The sequence below is a fragment of the Panthera tigris genome, chromosome E1, assembly GCF_018350195.1.
Source record: "Panthera tigris isolate Pti1 chromosome E1, P.tigris_Pti1_mat1.1, whole genome shotgun sequence".
Classification (NCBI taxonomy): Eukaryota; Metazoa; Chordata; class Mammalia; order Carnivora; family Felidae; genus Panthera; species Panthera tigris.
In genome coordinates this window covers 59,912,941-59,935,728 of record NC_056673.1, presented here as the reverse complement: position 1 = coordinate 59,935,728, position 22,788 = coordinate 59,912,941, and the positions used below count along the sequence as shown (strand labels likewise).

At 67.0% G+C, this 22,788-nt stretch overlaps 2 protein-coding genes across 4 annotated transcripts; one reads left to right on the top strand and one right to left on the bottom strand.

Moving 5' to 3' along the window:
• The first annotated feature begins 1,929 nt into the window (after positions 1-1,929).
• On the top strand, positions 1,930-12,182 carry FAAP100 (FA core complex associated protein 100). Of its 3 annotated transcripts, none has more exons than XM_042966930.1 (10): positions 1,935-2,137; positions 2,479-2,597; positions 3,429-4,387; positions 5,523-5,679; positions 6,528-7,300; positions 7,398-7,534; positions 8,770-8,886; positions 10,850-10,936; positions 11,189-11,331; positions 11,633-12,182. In XM_042966930.1, exons 1-9 carry the CDS (start codon positions 1,973-1,975, stop codon positions 11,318-11,320), a joined length of 2,646 nt encoding a protein of 881 aa, XP_042822864.1. In that variant the 5' UTR covers positions 1,935-1,972; the 3' UTR covers positions 11,321-11,331; positions 11,633-12,182. The 3 variants fall into 3 exon arrangements, 2 of the variants coding, with proteins under 2 accessions (XP_042822864.1, XP_042822863.1); XM_042966929.1 differs by having other exon boundaries at positions 7,395-7,534; XR_006211288.1 differs by lacking the exons at positions 11,189-11,331; positions 11,633-12,182 and adding an exon at positions 9,018-9,224 and having other exon boundaries at positions 1,930-2,137; positions 7,395-7,534; positions 10,850-10,908.
• A 2,430-nt stretch (positions 12,183-14,612) lies between these two features.
• On the bottom strand, positions 14,613-21,465 carry FSCN2 (fascin actin-bundling protein 2, retinal). The gene is made up of 5 exons (XM_042966396.1): positions 19,227-21,465; positions 16,139-16,295; positions 15,493-15,614; positions 14,939-15,106; positions 14,613-14,843 (listed from the first exon to the last, which is right to left on the bottom strand). The coding sequence occupies exons 1-5, from the start codon at positions 20,050-20,052 to the stop codon at positions 14,638-14,640; spliced, it is 1,479 nt and encodes a 492-aa protein (XP_042822330.1). The 5' UTR covers positions 20,053-21,465; the 3' UTR covers positions 14,613-14,637.
• Between the last annotated feature and the right edge of the window lie 1,323 nt (positions 21,466-22,788).

Below are 22,788 nucleotides of genomic sequence, written 5' to 3'. Positions count from 1 at the left end.
AAACCAAGCAGAGGGGACGTGCTGCCTGTGAGGGGGCCCGACAGGGCCCGCTGCCGCCCTGCACCCACCAGGGATTCGCCCCCCAGGCTGGCAGTGTCATCGGACCTTAGGAAGATTGAACTGCCCCCAGATTTGGCATAGAGAGCCCTGGCGGGAGCATGCACCTTGCACACCCACGAGAGGCTGTTGGCCTTCAGCCCTATGGTCGTGTCTGTAAACTCCAGGGGTCAGCACCCAGGGCCCCCCTCTGTCTATATAGAGCATTGCTCATAAATCCTCACATCACAGTGTGGGCTTCCCCGGCTTGGGGCCAGGATCCTGCTAGGCCTCCTGAGCAGAGGGAGAGGGACAGAGGAGTGACCTGGCCCAACAGCGCCTGCAGGGTCGTCCTGGCCAGCCGAGGGTCTGGCCGTCCAGGCCAGACCTGGGGGGGTGGGGGGTGGGGGAAGTCCTGCCCAGCTCAACCCACCTCCTAGATCCACCTCCCCACGTGCTCATCTTCTCTAGGACAGCTCCTCGGTGTTGGGGAACAGCCTGGGAGGACTGGGATGGGAGCTGATATGAGCGGGTAGTTCAAGAGGGATAGTGGTCAGACCAGCAGACAGGCCTTGGGCCCTGGGCACAGGAAAGGAGCCTGCCCCCACTTCCCAATTATGAAGGCTTATGGGGCACCTGGGTGGCTCAGTCCAACTGCAGCTCAGGCCGTGATCTCTTTCCAGCCCAGACTTCACCTGGGATCAAAAATGGTGAACGACAGACTGCGAGGGTCACGTTCACGTTGTGTTCAACCCAGCACCCGGAAACCGTGGAGCGGTGGCTGTCCACTGCCCTGGCGGGGGGGGGGGGGGGGGGTGCCCGCCTCAGCAAGGCCGATTAGAACTGCCACCGGCTGTGCGTGTTGGCAGACACGGCAGCCTCGGTGAGGTCAGTTTAACTTCCACGCCCGGGGAACAGTTGGCCGCTGGCCCCTTCAACGTACTGTGCTAGGCTGCACCCCGCAGGTGCCTCGCTCACTCCTGGGTCTCTGACTTTGGAGATTTTCCCGTTGGCAAGGAGTGGCATGTATTTGACCTTCCCGTCTGCAGGCACCTTTCAGGGACTCTCGGGGCCTCCTGACTCAACCAGAGGAGAGCTCTTGGCTCTTCTCTGGTGAGCACTTCCAAAGCCCCAGGGAATGTGGAGAGAGAGGGGCAGCCAGGGTGGTGGGGACGAGAGGTGTCTCGCCCTGGCTTCACCTCACCCCCAAACCGATTTCTGGTTAGCCATACCCTCCTCTTCATGATCCTTTGCCCCCATTGTCCAGCCAAACTAATACACACCCTGAACGACTCGTGGCCAGGATCGGAGGGAGGGGCACCTCTGTCCATGTTTAGCTCAAACCCTGGGGTTGGGGTGGGCTCAGAGGGAGGTGACCCGTCCTCGGGCCTGGAACGCCCGGGCTGCGGGAGCCCTGGACTCCTCCAAGAAGTCCAACCGCTTCCCGGAACCCCACAAAATCGCTTTAGGAGCGGACCGTCTGCCCAGAGGAGGCGGTACGCTGGCCCCGGCCCCTCCCCCCACCCCCTCCCCGGGGTTCAGGCCCCTGCCTGGCTCTACGGCGTACGGGGGAGGCGCGACGCGACTTCGGTCCCGGCCGACCAGCCCCGAGGCACCGCACCGGCGTGGGAGGTGCCGCGGCGTTCCCCGCTTCGAGGGCGCCTGGGGCCGCGCGGCGCACGGGCGGGATTCCCTGGGGTTCCCCGCGTTTGGCTTTACACACGCGGGCCCTTTGCCAAACCGCTGTGCCCACTAGTTTCCTCGCAGGGGCGGGGCCTCCGCCTGCCACCCAAACTGGGACCCGGGACCCGGCCCCCGGCGCGGGTCCGCCCCCGCGCCCCGCGCCCCGCCCCCGTCCGGACCGCTTTACGGCGGAGGTCGCGCCGCCACGTGGGCGGCCGTAAAGCGCCCCGCCCCCCGAGCCTCCGCCGGCACCATGGCCGGCTTCGCGCCGCGGGTCCGGTACTTGGCGGGCTTCCGCTGCCCGCTCGGGGGCCTGGCGGCGGGCAAGCCCCGCGTGCTGTGCCGCGGCGCCGAGATCTTCGTGTCCACCGGGAGCGAGCTCGTCTACGTCTACGACCAGGAGGGGAATCTGCTGACCGTGAGCGCCGGGCGGGGGCCTCAGGCCCGGGAGGGGCGGGGAGTGGTGGTGGGCTCTCGGGCGGAGGGGTTGGCGGGGGTCCCGGACGGGGAGTGCGGGGAGGAATCGGGTGTCTGGAGCCCGGGGTCGGGGGAGGACATGGGGGACAGGCCACCCGGGGCGCGGGGGCGGGGCGAGGGGACAGGGTTCCGAGGGTGAGGAGACTTGGACGTGGGGGGGTCCTGGTTCTTTGGGAGGGGCCGGCGCTTTTGAGGAGCTTGTGTGAGGACTGGGTGCCGCTCTCCGCCTCCCCTCGGTCCTTCTCGCGGCCGGCCTGACGCCTCTTTCCCTCCGATGTCCAGGCCGTCTTCAGGTTTCCTGGTCGGGTGTGGCACCTGGAGCTCTCGGCCCTCCGCGGGGTGCTCTACGTGTTGTGCGCCCAGAAAGGCGTCTACTGCGTGTCGTTGGACCAGGCGAGCAGGTGAAGAGGGGTCACTGGGCAGCCCTCATGGCAGAGGCTGACATGGTCTCAGGTGGACTGTGGTCGTCTGGGACCGTGGCCTCCCTCCTCTGTCTTCTCAAACACGCTTCTGTGCCTGCTGCGACCTGTACCTTCTGCTTGCCCCCTGGATTAGGTTCAGAGTGAGCACCCACCAGCCCTGTAGGGCTGCTGGGCCCCGGGGCCGGCTCTGAAGTCTTGGGTGCCCCCAGCCCCCAGCGTCTACATTCTCTAGCAGGCTCCTGCTGGAGGAGAACCCTTACTAAATGAGGTCTAGGCTGTAGAGTGTGCAGCCTGAGGTAGGACCCTGTCCCCTCTGCTGTGACACACCTTTTAGGTGGGCCCCTGTGGTTAGCAGTCACAGCCAAGGCACCCTGAACCCCGAGTCAGTTGGGGGGGACCGATGTTGAGGAGTTAGGCCTCACCCAGGTACCAGTACAGAGGCTGGACACAGGCAGCTCGTTGCTGGTTTAGGACTTAAAAAGGTGGGGGCCGCGATTCAGATCCTAGGCCCCGGGGGCTCTTACAGTTCTGCACTGATGAGAATTTTCTTTTGGCATCCCGTTTCTGGAAGCCTGGATACATCCCGACGCGTGTGTCCCTGGGTGACTGGTCAGAACAGTCCGCGGGCAGGTGGGAGGTAGTGGGGCAGACCAGCTGCTCCCTGGGGGGCCTTCTGCCCACTGCTGAGGGGCTGTAACCCCCTCACCAAGGTCACTCCCCGTGGAGACTCTGTGCCCCGTGTGCTCACTGGCGGTTTGTTGGGAAGAGAGCTTATGAACGTTCTGACCAACAGTCCCCTGGTTCTTGAAGGTCTGTGAGCCAAGATGACGGGGATGACAGCGACAAGAATGATGAGGACAGTGAGGACGGTGAGCCCCCTTGCCCCGTGATCCCCGTGGACCCAGATGCCTGCATCCTCCCTGACGCCACACTGTGTGCTTTCGTTGTGCTCGATGACGTACTGGTCACCCTGGCACAGGGCCCTGCCCAGTGGAAGGTACAGCTGTTCCGGTGTCATCGTCCAGGGGAGGACGCCAGGCCCCCAGGCCAGATCGGCGAGGTGGAGTTGTCCACTTCCAGCCCTCTGGCTGGGAGCCTTGGGGAGCCCACAGCCCCCCGCTTCCTCCCAGTGCTGTGCTGTGTGTCACCACCGGGCTGCAGCGGGCTGTGTGGCCGTATGCCGGGCTCTGGGGGCTTCACGCTGGAACGGGCCCTCTTTGGGCTGCTCTTTGGAGTTGACGCCTCCCTCTTGGAATCACCTGTGATCCTCTGTGGTCTCCCTGATGGCCAGCTCTGCTGCGTGGTCTTGAAGACTCTGGTCACCTCCAGGTTGGCCCCTGGTGACCCAAAGGCCCTTGTCAAGATTCTCCACCACCTGGAGGAACCCGTTGTTTCCATCGGAGCTTTGAGGACAGAGTCCTCGGGCGAGAACGTGGAGGACACACACCCAGACTGCCTAGTGGCGCTGGGTCGCCACGGCCGGGTGCTGGCCGTCAAGGCCAGCTGGGATGAGGCGGGGGATCCGGTGCCGGAGCTGCAGGAGTACCGGCTCCCAGGGCCTGTGCTGTGTGCAGCCTGTGGCGGAGGCAGCCGTGTGTACCACAGCACCCCCTCGGACCTGTGTGTCGTGGACCTGGCTCGGGGAGGTGCCCCCCAGGACCCCGTGCAGCCTGACAGGGGCTCGGGAAGCCTGCCCTCTCTGCTGTGTCCAGCCAGCGTCAGCGTGTGCAGCGTCGTCACGCTCTCCGTGCTGTCCGAGGTGCCTGAAGGTACGAGCAGCTGCTTAAACCTGGAAAACCAGAACCTGTCGTGGCTGGGGGTGGAATTTTCCGCGTGGCTGTCTTCTCTCCTGCGACCTGGCCCGTCCTCCTCTTTCCGTCTCCTTCGCGCCTTTCGTAAACCTGACAGGCAGGTGTTTCCTTGCCTGGAGTAGCCTGGGGGTCGGTACTTGTTTTCCTTTGGGTCACGGGGTGTCTGGTCGCGTGTGGCCCGTGGGGGCCGCGGCGGCAGCCGGCCGCTCGCCCCGGGTGGGGTCTGCACCTGGGTGACCTACGGGTCTCCTGCGGTGGGTGGTCCAAGGAGGGGCAGGTGGTATTTTTGGAAGGTGGGAGGCGCCTGCCCTGCTTCCCGTGTGGCCTGCTGGCCAGCCTCCTGTGCCCCGGTGCGGGCGGCGTCCCGGAACTCTGCCCCCGTGTTTTCCCCAGATAGAGTCGCAGAGGGTTTTTGCCGTGTCGGCCCGGCGCCGCGGTTAGCGAAGTGCGCGCTCTCGTTAACGTGGTGCACGAGGCCCGTGACGCCAGGGTGGACGGTTCTCACCAGTGTCCGTACCGCAGGGAGAGGGTCGTGTGGATGGCTGCGCCCAGCAGCGGCTCGGCCTGGGCGTGCTCTGTGCCTCACCCTTCTGGCTGCTGCAGCTCGGGCCGGGGCCCGGGGCCTCCGCGGCATTGGGCTTGGGGGACCAGCGGCCAAGTCGCAGGAGGTGGAGCCTGTCTCCTGGAGGCTCCCCAGGAGCCCCCCCAGGAGCCCGGGGGTGGGGGAGGGGACGGAACGGGTGCTAGAGAGAGCCGGCTTCTGGGGAGGCCCCGGCGAGTGCGGAGTGAGGACGAGGGGCGTGTGCGGCACCCTTCGGTCTGGAGGCAGCTCTGCCGTGTGTGGCCCGTCGAAGGTAGAGCCGCACCGGGCTGACTCGGTGGCCCGCACGCCGCGTGCGTGAGGTGGATGTGGGCAGTGGCTCTGCCCCCCGGCCCACGTCCAGGGCCCTTTGGTCATCCGGCATCTCTTCAGGGCCGTCGCCAGGACCCCCTCTCTCGCCTGGGTCCTGGCTTCTGGCCCCATTTGTGCCGTGCCTCCAGCCATTTGCCCCTTCTCGCCTGTTGACCAGGCCCCGTGGGTGCCCATCCTCAGGTGGCACCAGGCTCCTGGCCCTGTCTGCCAGGGGCCGCCTGATGACCTGTAGCCTGGACCTGAGCTCCGAGGCGCCCTGCCCCGCCAGAGCGACAGTGGTGAACACTGGCCAGAAAATTAAGGAGCTGCTCTCCGGAATCGGCGCCGTCTCTGGGAGGTGAGCGGCTGGGCTGCCTGTCGCCCGGGTGGAGGCCAGTGCCGTGTCCTTGGGGGTTGGTATCCTTCGGGGGGGACGACATCCTGGGTGGCGGTGGCGGTTCGGGCCAGGCCTGTCGCTCTGCCCCTGACCCCAATGAGAGCCCCAGATGCCGCGTCGTGTCCCATCCCGGAGGTCGGGAGGGACGTCCGCCGCGTCCTGGGCCCTGCTCGCGTGTCTTCCCTGCCATCGGGGAGACTCTCTGTGCCGACGCCTCAGCTCTCCCCTAGGGCTCCCCTCTCCTCGGAGGTCTCAGCCCCCCCCGTCTCAGCAAAGGCCCCAGCGGCTTCGTCCTCTGACCCGCCTTTCTGTGTGGCCCGGGGTGACGGTCTGTAGGCTCCGGGCCCCTGTCGCTTAAGGCCGTTCCGTCGTGCCTGCCGTCCCCTGGGCTGTCACAGCACGGCTGCGGAGGAGCAGAGGGGCCAGCTCAGGACATGGCCGGGAGCGCAGCGGAGAGGCCAGCCCTGCTGTGGCACCACCTGGCCCATGTGGCCCCGACGAGGTTGGCCGTGGCCGTGAGCCTGGTGGACTAGGCCAGGCCCGCCGAGTGGGGTTCCGTCAGCTTCAGCCTCTGTCCTCTGTGGTCCTGCTGCCTCAGAGCCGGGCTTCAGTTAGACAGCTGGGGGCACCTTCGAAAGGGCTCCGGTAGGGGTGGGGCCGGCGAGCCGCCCCGAGGCAGGCCCCCGCTCCTCTCTGGACGCACGTCACGGGGCCGGGTCCTGGTGTCTTCCAGGCCTGGGAGGACGGACGCGGCACCCACCCCCGCGCTTCCTCGCCCGTCCCCGAGGTGCCGTGTTCGTTCTTTCCAGGGTGTCTTCTCTGAAGAAGGCAGTTGACCAGCGCAACCGGGCCCTCGTGTGCCTCAATGAAGCCATGAACGTGAGCTGCGTCCTGCTGGCGAGCCGCGAGGGCCCCAGGCCCATCTCGTGTACCACTGCCACCGCCTGGAGCCGCGCGCAGCTGCAGGACGTGCTGACGGCCACCTGCCGGCTGCAGAACGGCAGCGGCTTCAGTCTGGACCGGGGCTGGACTTGGTGTGTGCAGGTGCGTCCCCGCTCCCGCGCCTCAGACCCAGACTCGGCCGGCTTGGCCGCCACCTACACCATCCCCGTGGACCGGCTGGGCCCCGGCGACCGGCGGGAGGTGACGCTGCCCCTGGGTCCCGGTGAGGACGGCGCGCCGGACCTGCCTGTGACGGTGTCCTGTGCGCTCCACTACAGCCTCCGGGAGGTTGTGGGCGGGGCCCTCGCCCCCCCAGACTCTTCCGAGGACCCCTCCTTGCGAGGGTGCCCCCCCGACATGTTGCCTGAGCAAGACGGCGTCTGCCTGCCCCTGAGCGAGCACACCGTGGACGTGCTCCAGTGCCTACGCTTTCCTGGCCTGGCCGCGCCCCCCACGCAGGCCCCCAGCCCGCGCAGCCCCGCTGGCGACCCCGTGGACACCTTCTTGGGAGCGCGCCTCGGGCCGGGCGGCGAGCCGGCCGGACCCGCTTCCCTGCGGGCCAAGTTCCCGCCCCCGTCGGTGGCCACCATCAAGGTGTCGGCAGGGCTTCTGAGGGCCGCCCTGGGGGACGGTCAGCCAGGTTGGTGTCGCTGACGGCCTGGCTCCTGCCTGTGGACGCGGGGCTCCCGCCTCTTCCAGGACCTGTGCGAGCTCCCTGCGGTGCCTCTCTCCACCAGGCGTGTCCCTGGGCTGTGCCACCCTGCAGTGGCTGCTTGCCGAGAACAGCGCCCTGGACGTCGTGAGGGCCCGACTGCTGTCCTCCGTCCGGGGAGTGGCCCCCGACGGCACTGACCTCCACCTTGTCGTCCGAGAGGCAAGCCAGGGGTCAGCTCTCTGGGGAAGTTGTGTCGATAGTGGTGGTTTTCAGAGCGGCGTCTGAGAGCCCCCAGCATCTCTGGGCTGCTTGAGAGGAGTCAGGGTATTGGGGCCAACCTTCCGGAGGTTTCTGACGTGCACCGCCCGACCCACGCTTGTGCCGGAACAGCCTTCGCGGGGCCAGTGGCAGCGTGGACCTCGCGTTTCAGGCCCCTGTGGGGACGGGCCCACGCACTGCTGGAATTCGTGGCCAGGTGCCCCAGCATTGCTTGGCGACAGTGTGTACTCCGGGACCCCACTGACCCCAGGCCCTGAACCACCAAACCCCTGCCCTACAGGGGCGCTGAGACCCCGGAACCAACTGCCAGCACGCTTCTCGCACACACCTTCCCTCCCAAGATGCTCCCGGTGGCAGGCCTGGGGTCGCGTCCAGCAGACTGTCACAATCCAGCGTTGGAGGCTCACACAGTGGCCCAGGCTGCCAAGACACCTGTCCCTGAGGTGGCGGGCCGCCCACTGCACAGCCTTTCAGGCCAGATCAGCGTGCCTGTGTTGGCATATCCCTGGGCCGATTCTGGGCCCTGACGGTGGCTCCCCAGGTGGTGGGAAGGGCCGGATAGTCGGCCTGGTGAGCACTCGCAACCTAGCACATCCCAGGCTGCGGAAGGAAGAACTTCTAGGACAGTGGCTCCGCCCCTGGGCCGTTGGGTCCTGCGTGGGGAGCGAGGCAGCACATCCTGGCCTCCGGCCTGCCCGTGCTGTGCCAGGGCTTCACCCTGAGCTCGGTGTGCCCAGAACTTCCTGGGGGCACTTGGCTGACTTTGGGCACCCGGTCCCCTCCCAGTTTCACTTCTGAAACCCTGACCTTGCTGCCGGGTGACCCGGGATGCCCGGTGTGGGCTGTCCACGGTGGAGTGGGCACAGAGTCACCGCATTGTAGAGTGAGTGCCGTGGCTGTAGTCCGTCCCACGGGAGCCGTGAGTGTCCGTCCCATGGGAGCGGGACGCCTTCTGGGCGGCAGTTCCCAACGGGATGCTGCTGGTCGGGTGCAGGTGGCGGGCTCTCAGGTACAAGTTAGCAGGTGGGGAGGCCCAGGCCCGGGAGCCCTCCCGCACCTCTCCGCTTCCAGGCTGCAGAGGGGCGGCCCAGACTGGGGAGTTGGGGCCCTCTGAGAGTTGCCCTCGGGGTGGGGCAGGGCGGTGCGTGGACAGCGAGGCTCCTCGTGCTTTGCAGGTGACGGTGACCCACCTGTGCGCGGCAGGGCCCATGCAGGCCGTGGAGATCCAAGTGGAGAGCTCCTCTCTGGCCAGTCTGTGCCAGGCACACCATGCTGTCATCGGGCGTCTGCAGGTACACGGGCCTGCTCGGGAGGTCGGAGTGCGGTGGTGGGAACATGGGACTGTGGCGGACCGTGGCTGCCTGCGTGGGTGTTGCGGGACGATCCTCCCTCCTCTTTGCTTGTGCGTGTTCGTGTCGTGCAGGTGAGCTGTGGGCAGCTGAGGGGTGAGTAGGGCAGCTTTGCTGATGACGCTTCAGTAACGCACCGCCATCTGGTGTGCCAGCGGGCCCCCAGCGCGGCCGCGAACCCACGTGGGCACTGCGTCAAAAGAGGACGGTCCGTGTGCTACCTGTCACGCTCACGTGCAGGCCTCCCAACTTGCCTGGCTGTGCCGAGAGGCCGTGCCCTGGTGAGATGCCCCGAACGTGGGTCCTGGGACAAGGTGCCTACACTCTGAGCCTCCACGTCTCTGCCAAGAAAGCAGGAGTGACAGCCAACCTCTCACACGCCTTTGGGGCCCGTTTTGCCACCTGGCATGGGATGAGCTGTCACATTGCTGTCCTCGGGTTCCAAACGAAACCTCCCACCTGGTGCCCTTGGCGGGACAGAGCTCTGGCTCCGAGGTTGGCCGGCCTATCTCCTCCCACTTGTTCTGAACGAGGCCTTGACAGTCATAGAGGGGTCTGCAGTGATGGTGACAGCTCTGCGGTATGGCTCTGGAACCAGCCTCCCCCTGGAACTTACCAGAGCACATTCCCAGGCCCCATCCCAGACCTGGGAATCGGAGAACCCGCGGTCTTGGTGTTTAGGCTTTGACGAGGACCTGAGTGGTGGTCGTCTAGACTCTCCAGTGCCCCCTGGGGACCCAGGAGCCCTCACCAGCCCAGGCAGGTGGGCACTACTCAGGAGCCTGTGACCCCAGCGGTCCCCCCACGCAACACTGATGGCACATGTGCCCACCGTGGCACATGTAGCTCAGGGATCTAGTCCCGAGTGTGTCGAGCTGTCAGAGGGGTGTGGGCCTGGTGGGGACACCAGCCCCCGGATTGGTTCTTGTTCCCTGTGCCCAGAGAGGGGCCTCTTCGACCGTCCTTTCGCTCCTGCCAGGCCGTCTCCAGACATGCCAAGCACGGCAGCCAGGAGGTTGACGCTTAACGTGGCGCTCGGGAAGGAGCGTGCTGACCCGACCACCGGCAGGGAGGGGACGTTCGTGTCCAGGTGCCACGACAACCACAGCCTGGGCACGAACGGCAGGAATTGCCTGCTGGAGGCCGAGGCCTCCGTGGTGCACAGACAGCCGTGTTCTCCTGTGTCTTTCCGCGGCTGTCCTCTGTGCACGTCTGCACGCTTCTTACGAGGACGCCGCTCACGTCGGTTTAGGGCCCACCCACGTGGCCTCCTCTTCCCTTGTTCGTTGGCAAAGACCACAGCTCAGAGGACAGTCATGTGCTGAGCTGCTGGGGGCAGCTTCCACGTATGGATCTGGGGGCAGGTTTGGCTCCTAACAGGGAGCTGCAGACGCTCCCTTGACAGGAACATTCAGGCGGACTGCAGGCCACGGTCTGTCCTGTCGGCTGACACCGTGGTCCACGTAACGGTCGCCGCCGCCCCCCCCCCCCCACATGGTCTTCCTGCAGCGGCTGCCACGGGCCGGCATCTCCTGCCGGATGTCAGTGCTTTGCCGCAGAGGCTGGTGGGGCCTCGCCGCCCGAGCCTGTCTGGGGGCTTGGATCTGAGCTCCCAGGAGCTGCCTGGGTTTCCCCAGAAAGCAAATGGGGCAGGTTGGGTGGCCCCCGCGAGGGCAGCGGGCGCCAGTCCTGACGCCAAGGAGGAGAGAAGGGCTCTGTGAGGACGAGGGAGGGAGTGGGCAGCAGAGGAACGGGGAGCGAGAAGGACGTTCCTTCCAAGTAACCTGCTGGGGCTGCAGCAGGCAATGCAGAGGGGCCCTCGGAGGTGATGGGGCCCCAGGCACCCCCTCCAGATGGGAGGTGGGAAGTGTCCTCTCCAACCACCTGCCCCTTGTCCCCCCACCAGAGGATGGTTGTGGAACAGGCTGCCCAGAGCTCCAGCCCACCCGACCTCCGTGTTCAGTATCTCCACCAGATCCAGGTCAACCATGAGGTGAGGTCCCTCATCTGGGCCTCCCCCCAGCCTGGCCAGCAAGCGCGGGACCTGGCTGGGCTCCTCTGGGGACATGCACAGGCCTCAGGTGTCCCCAGCACAGTGGAGCCTGCCAGGACTCACAGCCCGCCACCTGGGGAGTGGGGACTGTCCTCCCAAGTAGGATGGGCCTCCCCCAGAGGGGCCGGGGCTGTGCCCAGCAGGGAGGTGGGGAGTCTGAGTGCTGCCCATTCCCCCCTCCCCACCCCGCAGACGCTGCTGCGGGAGGTGCAGACCCTGCGGGACCGGCTGAGCACAGACGATGAGGCCGGCTCACGGACCACGGCGGAGCGACTCCTGCAGGTGTACCAGCAGCTGCGCAGCCCCAGCCTCCTCCTGGTGTGATGTCCCTCCAGGTGAGCCTCCAGGCCCCTTCTGGGCCTTCCTCGGACCTCCCACGACTCGGGGGCCTCGGGTCTTCAATGGAGAAAGGACCGCTTCCAGCCCCCGACCCTTTCTCTAGATGTGGGGGAGGGGTGCATACGGGACGCAGGGCTCCTGGCTGCTCTGGGGGGGCGGGGTGCTCGGAGGAGGTGGGGTGTGAAGTGCCAGGTCTCTGGGGTCTGCCCTGCGGGGCACTGGGCCCTGTTCCTGTTCCCCGCCTGCCTGGCCCCAGACGGCCCGAGACGCCCCAGGTCCCACCTTTCCCTTCGACAGCTTCCTTTCGCCCCCGCTGCACCTGGTCCTGCTGGGCGGTCTCTGCCCTGGAGCACTGGAAGCTGGATCAGCGAAGTCCCCTCCGCCCGGAAACGGGGTCTGGACCCCAGAACGGTGGCATTGCCACGTGGCCTGCCCAGGCCCCGGAGGAAGTTTCTGGGTGTGACGTAGGGTGGGCCGCCCACTCACCCACCCACAGACCCTTTCGTCCACCTGTGGGCCCGTCAGCCCTGCTTCTCTGCAGCCGCTGAGCTCACTGGCTGGGAGGACGCTCCCAGGGGCTGGAGCACTCCCCCGGGAGATTCTCCCATCCGAGGCCGCACTCAGCACCGGGCACTGTGCATTGTTTGCAGGGTCCCTCGGGGTGGGCTGCAGCCCCCCAGCTGCCTCCCTCAGCCTGGGCAATGGCCCAGCTTGATTCCCATTCTGGTGCTGGCACATTTAGCATTTGGGGAGGGTGACCCTCCTTTGGACTGTGACGTGGTGCTCTTCTGTGCGCATGGGGTCTTTGAGGCACCCCCTGCTGCAAGACACGTCCGCTGTTTGTCGAGCTGCCTTGGCTTCAGCTGTGTTTTATTTCTGCTTGCCCTCTTCCTCAGTTGGGTGGCAGCTTTGACCGGGATTTCTGGGCCTCCCCCAGGTATGCTTGGGTGAACCCCGCATTGGCCTCTCCGTGGTCCTGGGGGCCAGTAGGGAGTCCCCAGCACTGGGGTGAAGTGGCCACCCGGCCTTCAGGGCACGCGAGTCCCTCCCAGGGAGAACCGAGGACATCTCTGGGGAGGGAGAGGGGCCAGTGGGGGGGGCTCCAGTCAGAGCCCGGGAGAGTGGGTGGTCGCCCCACGGACCCCACACTGGAGGCTGCTCCAGGGCAGGAGGGAGGAGTGACGGAGGCGGTGGGCACGCAAGTGTGTGGAAAGAGCAGTGCTGGGACCGCCACCCCAGCACCTGGCATTTGCTTGGCTGTCCCTGGTCCCCAGCGTACAGCTCCCCACCCCCACTCCGTCCTTTCACTGGGCCTTTCACAAGGGTCGCCCTTGGGAGGCCTGAGCACTGGGCCTTCCAGGCAGGGATGGAGAAGCAGCAGTGGCGGGAAAGCGCTTCTGCTGGCTGGATGCCCCTGGTGGGGGGGGCGGGGGCGGGGGGGGGCAGACCACGCAGTCTCCGGAAAAGGAGAATACACGTCGCGGAGAGAAGGGGACTGTGTAGAACCTTTGTGGATTGGCGGAGATCTGCAGGGGGCTGATGGCAAATGGGACACAGGCCAGGGGACCGACCTCAGCCCAGCCGGGTGCTTGGGGAGTCTCGTGTTCCCGGGTGCCCTCTCGGCGCCCTGTCCGGGATGGGACGCCCGGGATGAGCACCAGGTGTCCCTCAGCCGTCGTCTCTGTTGCCTGTGGTTCTCCGTCCCCCGCGCACGGCTCCGAGCCACCCGAGACCGTCCTCCACCTGCTCCAGTCTGTTTCTCGGACTGGGGGTGCCAAGACACCCTTATTGCCACCCCAGCTGTCCCCTCCCGGTGACCCAGGCACCTTCCCTGCCTGCCCCCTGCAGCCGCTGTGTGGGCTCCATTCAGCAGGTGCCTGGGGCCAAGTGTACTCTCTGGCAGAGGTCAATAAACGGGAGCTGGAGGACCCCCGAGGCTATCTTTTCGTGCAAACGCAGGCCTGTTGCCTTCTTGCACGGGGTGAGCCCTGAGTAGATGAGCCCCCCAATTCTCCTGCCCTGGATGCCACCAGGGGGCAGCGCAGGCCGTGGCTTCTTGCCTCTGCCTCCCCTAGGCTCTGGTGTGTGGTCTTAAAAGGGTTAACTCAGCCACCTTGGACGAAAGGACCCACTTGGGTCCCGCCCTTCCTTGTACTCAAGGCAGGGGGAAGGCGGTGAGGCCAGGAGCAGGCCAGGCCCAGGAGGGGCCTGGGAGGGGAGGGAAAGGGGTTCCCTTCCTCCCCTCTCTGGTCCAGCACATCCACTCTGCACCCCCTGCCCTGAACCCCCTCCCCAAAGTGCCCCAGTCCCAACTGGCCCACACTGGCTGGACTCACTGGGGGAGAGGGTGGGGCTTTGGGCCCCCGGGCAGGGGCTGCCCAGGGTCTGGAGAGGGATGTAGGCCTCGTGGCAGGGCGTCTGCTGTCTCCCCTCCTTTCAGGCTCTAGGCCACCTGGCCGTGTACTACCCCTTCCCCCAGCCCCCGGGTTCTACTTCTCCCCCTAGGCTCTCACCTCATGGCCTAGGTCACCCAGCCCATCCAAGGGGAATCGGCCTGGGTGGGGGTCCTGGAGGGCTGGGGGTTCTGGGTGCTGGCTGGTGAACCACAGACTTTGTCCTGGTATCCGGCCTGGCCACAGGGAGCCCAGCCTGCAGGTGCCCAGGCTCAGGGTCTGTGAGGGGGGGGGGGGGGGCGCCCTGGGAATAGGAGGCCTGGAGCCCCCTTCCTGGCCTGGTAGCAACCAAGTGGGTGCAGGGCCTGAGAGGGGCTCTCTCCCCAGGGTTAGCCAGACACAGCCCTGCTTGGGATGGGTGGGGTCGCTTTTGCTTCCAGGGCTTTCCAAAACCCTGCCCCTGGGGAGAACAGTGTGAGCAGACACCTCACCCCGAAGCCCCTGCAAGCTGCAACACGCGGGGTCTCGGACCAGGCAGCCCCACCCCCACCCCCACCCCGACCCGCCGGGTGGAAGGGGGGCTCTTCTCCCTGGGTGTTGGGGAGCAGCTGTGTGGCCAACAGGTGACAGCAGCTGGTGGGGGTTGGGGGGAAACCAAGGTGGAGCCAGAGAAGGTCCGGGCTGTCCCTGCCCTGGACGGGAGGGGTGGTGTGCCGTCGCCTGGACCCTCCTCCCGGCCCAGCTCCCCGACCCTGGGTCTCCGGCGCGGAGGCATGGGGAGGCCGAACGACCCCCCGGGCCGAGGCGCAGACCCTCCGCGTACACCCCTCCCCGCCCGGTGGCGCCACGGAGCCCGCCGGCCGCTGCGACACAGACACGGTTTTAATGGGGGACAGGCCGGCCGCCCGCTCAGTACTCCCAGAGCGCGACCCCGGCGGGAGCGTCCGCGTCCGCGCGCAGCAGCCCCGAGGCGCCGCCGCGCAGGTACTTGCCGCTCCGGGCGCGGATGGCCAGGCGGCCGCGCTCGCGGAACTCGAAGAGGAAGTCCTCGGCGCGCTCGCCGTCGCTGCACACGCTGCCGTGGCTGCCGGTGTACCAGAAGCCGCCGCCACGGCCTGGGGGCGGGGGACGCGGTCGGCGGGGGTCCTGTCGGGCCCTTCCGATCGCCGCGCCCCCGCCCCCCGCCCCCGACTCCCGTCCGGATCCGCACCTCGGATGTGGTAGGCGCCGTCGCTGAAGCTCAGGCGGAAGACGTCGTAGACCGAGCGGTTGGTGTCCAGCTGGTTGGAGCCACGACGGTGGCAGACGAAGCCGTCCAGGCCCCGCAGCACGAGGATGGGGCGGTTGATGAGCTTGAGAATGAACTCCTCGTCCTCACCTGGTGGGCGGAGTGGGGGGCTGAGGGGTGGCCCCGCGCCTGCCGCCTTCCCGGGTTGGGTGAGGTGGGCGGGGCACGTAAAGGGCCCCCCGGACTCTTGGCGCCTCTTGTGGGCCCCGTGGGCCACGGCCACTGGTGACCTTGGCAAGGGGCCCGCGGCCACTGAGCCCCAGGTCCCCCCAAATGTACGGTGGAGATGAGGGCGCTCTGGGCTCCGACTGCTCCCTGGTGTCCCGAGCGCTCTTCTGGACCAGCAAGGATGACCGTTGCTTACCAAGCGCTGTGGCAGCAGTGATGCAGGGGGCAGGAACGGGTTCTCAGTAGGGACCGGGACTCTGCGCAGAGAGCCCAGCCCTCTTTCCCCAGGACGGGTGAGGAGTGCTCACCCACAAAATCGCTGGTGGCCGCCAGCTGCCCATTCTTCTTCATGCACACGTAGCGCCCATTGCTAGCCTTGAGTGCCACCCGCCGGCCGCGCCACTCCACCTCAAACATGGTGCTGGCCGAGCTGGAAAAGGCAGGGCATGGTCCCCTCGGAGCAGCAAGACATTGGGAGCTCAGGGTCAGGCTTCCCCGTCCCCCTCAGGTCCGGGACCAACCCCCCCAGGGGGAGACACTGGCCTTCTTCTGGCACACCCACCACCACTAGGAGCTGCCCCTCACCCCAGTGGGCATTCGTTCCAGTGGTCCTCCTGGTGCAGATGAGGTGACAGCGGTGGTGATGGATCTGGAGATGGGGGTGATGTAATGGTGCTGGTGATGGTGGTGACGGAGGTGGAGGTGATGGTGGTGATGGTGACAGTTGTGACAGAGGTGGAGGTGATGGTGGTGATGGTGACAGTTGTGATGGTGACGGAGGTGGTGGAGGTGATGGTGGTGACAGTGGTGGTGGTGGTGACAATAGTGGTGGTGATGGAGGTGACGGTGGAGGTGATGGTGATGGAGGTGACGGTGGTGACGGAGGTGGTAGTGGAGGTGGTGATGGTGGCAGATGTGGAAGTGAAGGTGCTGCGGAGATGGGGACACACTCACACTTGTGTGGCCGTGGCCTGGATGCCCCCATGGGTGACCAGGGTCCAGTAGCCCCCCGTGCTGGAATAGAAGGTACACTTCTTTGTCTCCTGGTCAATTTGCATCAGGAAGGTCTCATGATGCAGTTCCTCGTCTTGGTTGGCTGAGACGTTGACCCCTGGAGGGAGGATATGGGAAGCCCCTCACGCCTCTCCCTGGGTCGGGGGGTGGGAGCGGAAAGGTGGGGAAAAGCATGCTTGGGGGCAACGCTGGAGACAGAGGGGCTCCCATCTAGAACCCTTTGGAATTAAGACTTGGAAGGCACTTCTCGGAGGGCGGGGGCCCCCATGGCCATGTGGGCTCACTGCAGATCTCCACGTCTGGTTCCCTGAAGGTCCTTGGCCCAGGTCCCGCCACAGCCCCGGGAGCCGGGCCCTTCCGTGCCGGCAAATCCCCTGCCTCTGCTAATCGTCAGGTAATCAGCTTGCCTCTGCCCTCTCGACCCAAGCCTTACACCAGCCTCTATTTATAACTCACTCTAAGCCACTGGGTGGGCACAGTGGGGTCCCTTTCTTCCTCAAGCCATCGCCCAGGACACACAGCTGGGGCCTGGGGTCCACTGAGCGGAGGCTGGCCCCCCTGTCACCTCCCCAGCCCCCCTCTCACATGTGTGGTCTCCCAGGAGCCTTGAGGGAGGGCAAGACTATCTGAGGCTCTGCCTGGGGTTCCTGGAAGGGGGACACAGGGGACATTCATGCTGGGGTGGGGTGGGGGGAGAGGGCAGGCACCGGAGCCTCCCTGGTATGTTCCCATGAACCACGCCCCTGTTTCCAGTGATGTGACACATCATAGAGCTCCGGACGAGGCTGGCCTCCAGCGTGTCCGGCTGGTGGGGCCGGAGGGAATGGGGGCCTGAGGGTCAGGGCCAGATCCTGTCCAAGCCTGTCCCCAGGAAGGTGGGGCGGGCGCCAGGCAGGGCCTGTGCTAGAGAGGGTGAGACCTGGGGTCCTTGCCCGGCTCCCAAGGCCGTCCCTCCAAAGCGGGGTCTGTCTCCACCGCCACCGTCCCATCAGCAGTGCTGACAGTGTCCAGTGCCCGTGGGCGCTGTGGGCTTCGGCCGGGGCCGCACGCCACTGCCACCTCTGAGGCCAGCGTCCTGGGCATCTCCGGTCACACACCCCTCCAGACAGACCGCGGCCGAGGGGCTCCAGCTCACACGGCTGTTGTCAGCAGCCGTCTTGTGACCACAAGGGCACCAGCCCGATGTCGGAGCTGTTCCAGGAGAGCGGCCCCATGAGAAGCGAGCAAAGGGCTTTGATGACGCCACTGGACAGGCAGTGGTGTCCTGCCTGCGACCCCACGACCCCGGGGCCTCCAGACTTGCACTCATATGAGATACTTCGTGTCCTTGAGCCATTCGGGACCATATTTCTGTTAGCCACATTGCGTCACTGAAGGCCAGCGGTGGAAGCAGCAGAAACAAGCAGGCTCTGGTTGACGGAGGTAAAAGAAGATCGTGCAGGCCAGTGGGGTGCTCCCAGACACCCCATGGGGAGGAAGACGGGTTTGGGGCTGCCCGGCCGGCAACAGCATTGGGGTGAAGCCACCAGCACTCGGCAGAACCTGCAGCTCCGGCTGCCTCGGCAGCCCCCGTGTCCCCCCACAGGCCACTGGCTGCCAGGTCAGCATCTGAACATGGGGGGTGGGGGGCAGGTCATATGCCCTCAGGCTTATTGCAAAGGACCTAGCAGGCGAACGTGGGGCGTGTCCGGCTTCTACCCTGGAAGGCAGAGCTTGCCCTTAGTAGGGGATTCCCCCGGGAAAGGGACAGGCAGGTGCACGGTGGTCCCGAGACGGGAGAACAGTCCAGAAGGCACCACCGCCACCAGCACTGTCCCTGTCGCCACCTCCAGTGCCACCGCGGCCCTGCTCGCCAGCTGAACACGCACAGCCGCCTTTGTGTCCAACACCTCCTCTGACCCTCGCAGAGGAAGCCCTTCACACACCACTGGCTGCATTTTGCTGACGAACCAACCACAGGGGCCTTCCCGCAGGCCAGAGAGCCGTGCGGCTGGACTGTAGGGCCTGTGCTGGGAAGGACAAGGGCTGACTGTCCTCCGTTGTGCCCCGCGACCTGGCCACGGTCCAGACAGGCCTGCGGGAGGGGTTTGCCGGATGACCGTCCCCACACAGGACTGGTCTCGGGAACCCTGACTCCAGGCAGGGCCCCCACAGCCACAGCAAGGCTGTCCCCCCCCCCCCCCCCACCACCAGGGGGCTAGTGGCTGGGCCTCTGCCAGCGGGACCAGGGGCCAGATCAGGGTGCACACACCCAGGAGCCCAAGTAGGGCCAGCCATGACTGCCGGCCTGGGCCCAGCCACTCCGGAACCTCAGCTTCTTCTCAAGGAAGCAGCAGTTGCCCGTGTTCACCCCGTAGGTGTGTGATCACACGTGGAAAGGCCCCTTGGGCACACGAGGCAGGTGACCGATGATCCAGGATGCAGAGAACCAGGCTGCACCCACCGGGCAGACACCGTGCCTTCCACCAAGAAGCCCAGGCCCCGGTGGGGCAGGGGGTGGGGGGGGGGAAGGCGGGCACCAGCCTGGAGGGACCCCAAGGTCCCTCCTCATTCCACCCCTGGGTTGGTGGAGGATCCCCACTGGTCAGGCACGGGTGGTGTGGGCACCGGAGCCCTGCCCACTGCACTCCTGCTGGCTCCTGGCCCTTTCCTCAGCCCCCTCCCCAATTTCCTGTAAAGTTCAGAAAATGGAGCGGTGGAAGAGAAGGGGTGGGTGGGGACAGCGGGGGCAGCCCCCTGCCACTCGCAGCAGCCGGCCTGGGCCTTGCCCGCCTCCTGCTGGGCACTGCCCGTCCCCCACTCGAGCCGCTGCCCAGCACGCCCAGGGCTCAGTGGTCCCGAGAGGGACCCCCTCCTTCTGGCTCTGCAGCCAGTGGCCCTCCGCCGGGACCCCCACACGCGGCCCAAGGTGCGCCCCTGCCCCGTGCACTGCCACCATTCGTCGCCACCCGCGCGGACACGATGCCACTGCCCCAAGCGAGCCCCCACGCTGAGGTCAGAGTGGCCGGCCCGGTCGCACCCACGTTACCTTGCCGCACGGACACGTAGCGGCGGTTGGCGGCCACCAGCACCACCTGCGGGTGACTCTCCTCCAGGTCGAAGAGCTCGTCCTTGCCGGGCCTCGAGTTGCGACCCGCCCTAAGCGTGGCAGTGGGGCCCACGGGCGCCAGGTAGCGGCCATCACAGTCCTTGAAGGCCAGCTTGCCCGCCTTGAACTCCAGCGTGTAGCGGGCTCGGGGCTCGGGCTCCCACACGAGGCGGCCGTCGCTGCGCAGGTAGCGGCTGTCACAGGACCTGAGGCAGTACTGCCGGTTCTGGAAGATGAGGGTGATGAGCGCGCCCACGCCCCACGGCGTGTTGCTGTCCGCCACTATCTCGTCCTCCTGCGGGCACAGGTGCACGTAGCGCCTCCGGCTGACGCTCAGCAGGTGAGCCTGCGGGTGGATGGCCAGGTGTACGGTCCACAGCTCGGCCGGGGAGATGGCCGTGGCGAAGCAGGACAGCCGGTCCTCGGTGCCACCGAAGAAGCGGCCGTGGGGCTCCGACCGCAGCACCCAGCGCCCGTCGGGCTGCGGCAGGACCAGGAAGCGGCAGTCACGACCCGGCCGCTCTGCCTCGCAGGCCACGCGCCCGTCCTCCTCGGCTGACAGGTAGCGGCCCAGGTGGCTGCTGCGGAACAGCACGGCCGGGCCCTGCCCCGGGTCAGGCTCCAGCACCCACATCTGCTTCCGCTTGAGGCTGGGTGCCGAGGCGTTGACCTTGAAGCCGAAGCTCTCGGCTGTCAGGTAGCGGTCGGTGTCGTTGACCAGGCCGAACTGGATCTTCAGCACCTGGTGCAGGCCGTTGGTGGGCATCTTCGGGGCTGGCCCTCGGCGCCCCCCCGCCCCCGAGGGGCCCGGGAAGCTCTCTCCGCGTGCTCACGGCCCCCGAGGTCCCCCGGAGGCCTGGCCGGCGTCATGGACCCGCTGCCCTCTGACCAGCGGCTGCGGGGCCCCCGGGGCCGTTCTTACATGGCCCGCGGGCAGCGGAGGGCGGGTGGGAGGGCGGATCAGAGCTGTGCCGGCTTAGGGACAGCGGCTGCCTTTCGTTACCCCAGCTTGGATTTCAGCCACTCCTGGACTTCACGAGTCAGCGGCCGGAGCCCCGGGGCCTGCACGGCTGGAGAGCTCCTCCCGCCCAGGGCCGCCCACCTCCCTGTTGTCTTCTGGCGGCCGCCCAGGCCCACGCCGCCTCGGGCCCTGTGCCCCGCCTCCCGGCCCCCCGCGCCTCTTGGCCTCTCTCCCACGTGTCTCCCACCTCAGGGCCCCCGGACCCACTGCACAGACTCTCCAGCCCAGCCCGGCTCCTTCCCGATGCAGAGAAAGCCGCCTGATGGAAAGTCGCAGCGGGGCCGCAACCCGATCGCAGCCCTCCGCCCGCAGCCGCCGCCAGATCCTCGGCCGGATCTAGTTACCCTTCTCTGATTCCTGGTGCCAGGAGCCCAGCACGGCCCCCCGACTCAGGCAGCCCGCAGCCCCGCGCCTGGTACCTCTCCCAGGGTGGCCCAGGCTGGGCGAGTGGCAGGCGGGGGCGTCAGTGCCATTGAGTGGCCAGGTGCGCCCAGGCACCCCCGTCCCGGCCCTTGCGGCATCCAGGCCCAAGCCAGGGTGCAGGCAGTGTGGAGAGGCCGGCCGGGCGGCCTGGTGGTGCGGGGCCCAGGAGAGGCCCCCGGTTTGCCAAGACGGCAGTAGTGTGATGGAGAGAGCGATGCCCGCCTCAAGGACCACACAGAGGGAAGGTGACATGGGACCGTGAGCGTGGAGCAGATGGTGTCCCAAAGGCCGTGTGGACCCAGGGCCGGAGGACCAGGCCTGGAGCCCACCCCCGTGCTGTAGGCACCGCAGGGAGCCCACTCTCCCCCTTCCCCCGGTGAGCGGAGCCGAAGCCAGCCTTGCTGCGTGGCCCTGGGGACTCCTAAACTGTCGTTTGTGTTGCCGGGGCGACTGGTCTGTGAGGTCTTTACAGGGCCTGGTCTAGGGGGTTGTGGGGCCCGAGGCCCTCTCAGCAGTCAGATGTGAAGAGCGGGCTGGGGGAGGCCGGAAGCCGGCCACCCCTGCCTCCAGCCCCTCCCGGCCCCAGCCCCTGGGACCACCTGGCTAGACTCGCTCCCCCTGAGCCCACGGGGGCCATCTTTGGGGACGTGAAGGGGTCAGCTCAGCCGCACCCTGCCTGTCTGTCTCCTGCACCTGCCTCCGGGGCTGGGAGCCAAGCGGTGAAAGCAGAGCTGCCCGGCCTGGGCCCGGGCCAGCCGTGGCGCCCTCTTCGTCATTGCAGCGTGTGCCGCTCGGGCCTCCCTGGGGAACGGGCCCGGGGCCACGGGCATTTCCAGCCAAGCCTCCGGAGCCTCGCCTCGGCCTCGTGGGTCCCGGATTCTCCGGCAGCACCCCTTCGACCCTCTGGAGGCCATGACGGGCCCCCCACTGGGGGAAAGGGCCTGGGGCTGGGCGTGTGTGGGCCCCAGGGAGCGGGGAGGGCGGACAAGACCCAAGAGTGCTTCCTCCGTTCTCCAAGCCCTGGGCAGCACCCTTGGAGGCCCATGCAGACACTGGGGAGACAGACAGGGTTACATGTCCCTTCGCGGGGGCCAGAGTGGGATTCCGGGAGACAGGCCTGGACACAAAACCTCACAACAGCTCGGCGCACGCCGTGGGTTGGTCAAGTGAGGCTGGTCTTGGCCCTCCCTGGGGGCTGGCATCGTCCATCTCTGCGACCCACACGCATTGAGGGGGCACCAACTGTGTGCCTGGCTGGGCTGTGTGCCAGGTACCCGCTGGCAGGGAGATGTGTCCTGCCCCCAGAGATAGTCCCCAGATAAGATCTTCCCAAGCCCCGGGGGCCCGGGCCTAGCTGCGATGCCAGGGAAATGTCCGTGGTCTGGGGGTACAAGCCATGATGCTGTCCACACCTGTTCCTCGCTGGATCTCACTTTGTGCCACCTCCCAGGGCTTTGGGAACACCCGTGGGACACGTGCCCAGCAGCACTGCTCAGTTCATCTGTGGGGGGGGGGGGCCCTGCGGGGCATGCCCAAGGTCCCCCCAACTCCCAGCTCTGACGGAGCGCGGGATGCCTGATTAGCACCAAGGCCTCATTAGTGCTGACGGGTGCTGGCAGGATGCTCACGGGCGTCACGTGCCCAGCGGGAGGGCGGCCAGCTGGCAGGCGCTAAGCGGGCCTGGCTCCAGGAGGCCTCTTGGTGGCAGGGCCAGAAGTGGCTGTGGCCTCTCAGTCCTGGGGCCCTACAGCCCGAGGTGGGCATGGGGTGGGGCTGCCTGGCACTGACCCACAGTTTAAGCCAGGGGGTGACCTTTCAGCCCCCAAAGGGACTCTTGAGGGGTGGGCCTCGGAGCCCGGGCTTCCTTGGAGGCAGGTAGTTTGCATGGATCTACCCTCCACCCCCCTCCGGCCCCAAGGCCCAGATGCCTGCCGGGGGTCGTGGTTCCTTTCCGGATCCCCTGTGAGGCTCTGGCACACAGTAAGTACTGTGAATGTTTGGGAAGGTCTGGACCTTGTGTGATGCGCTGAGACCCTGCAGCACGCGCACCAGTGTGGA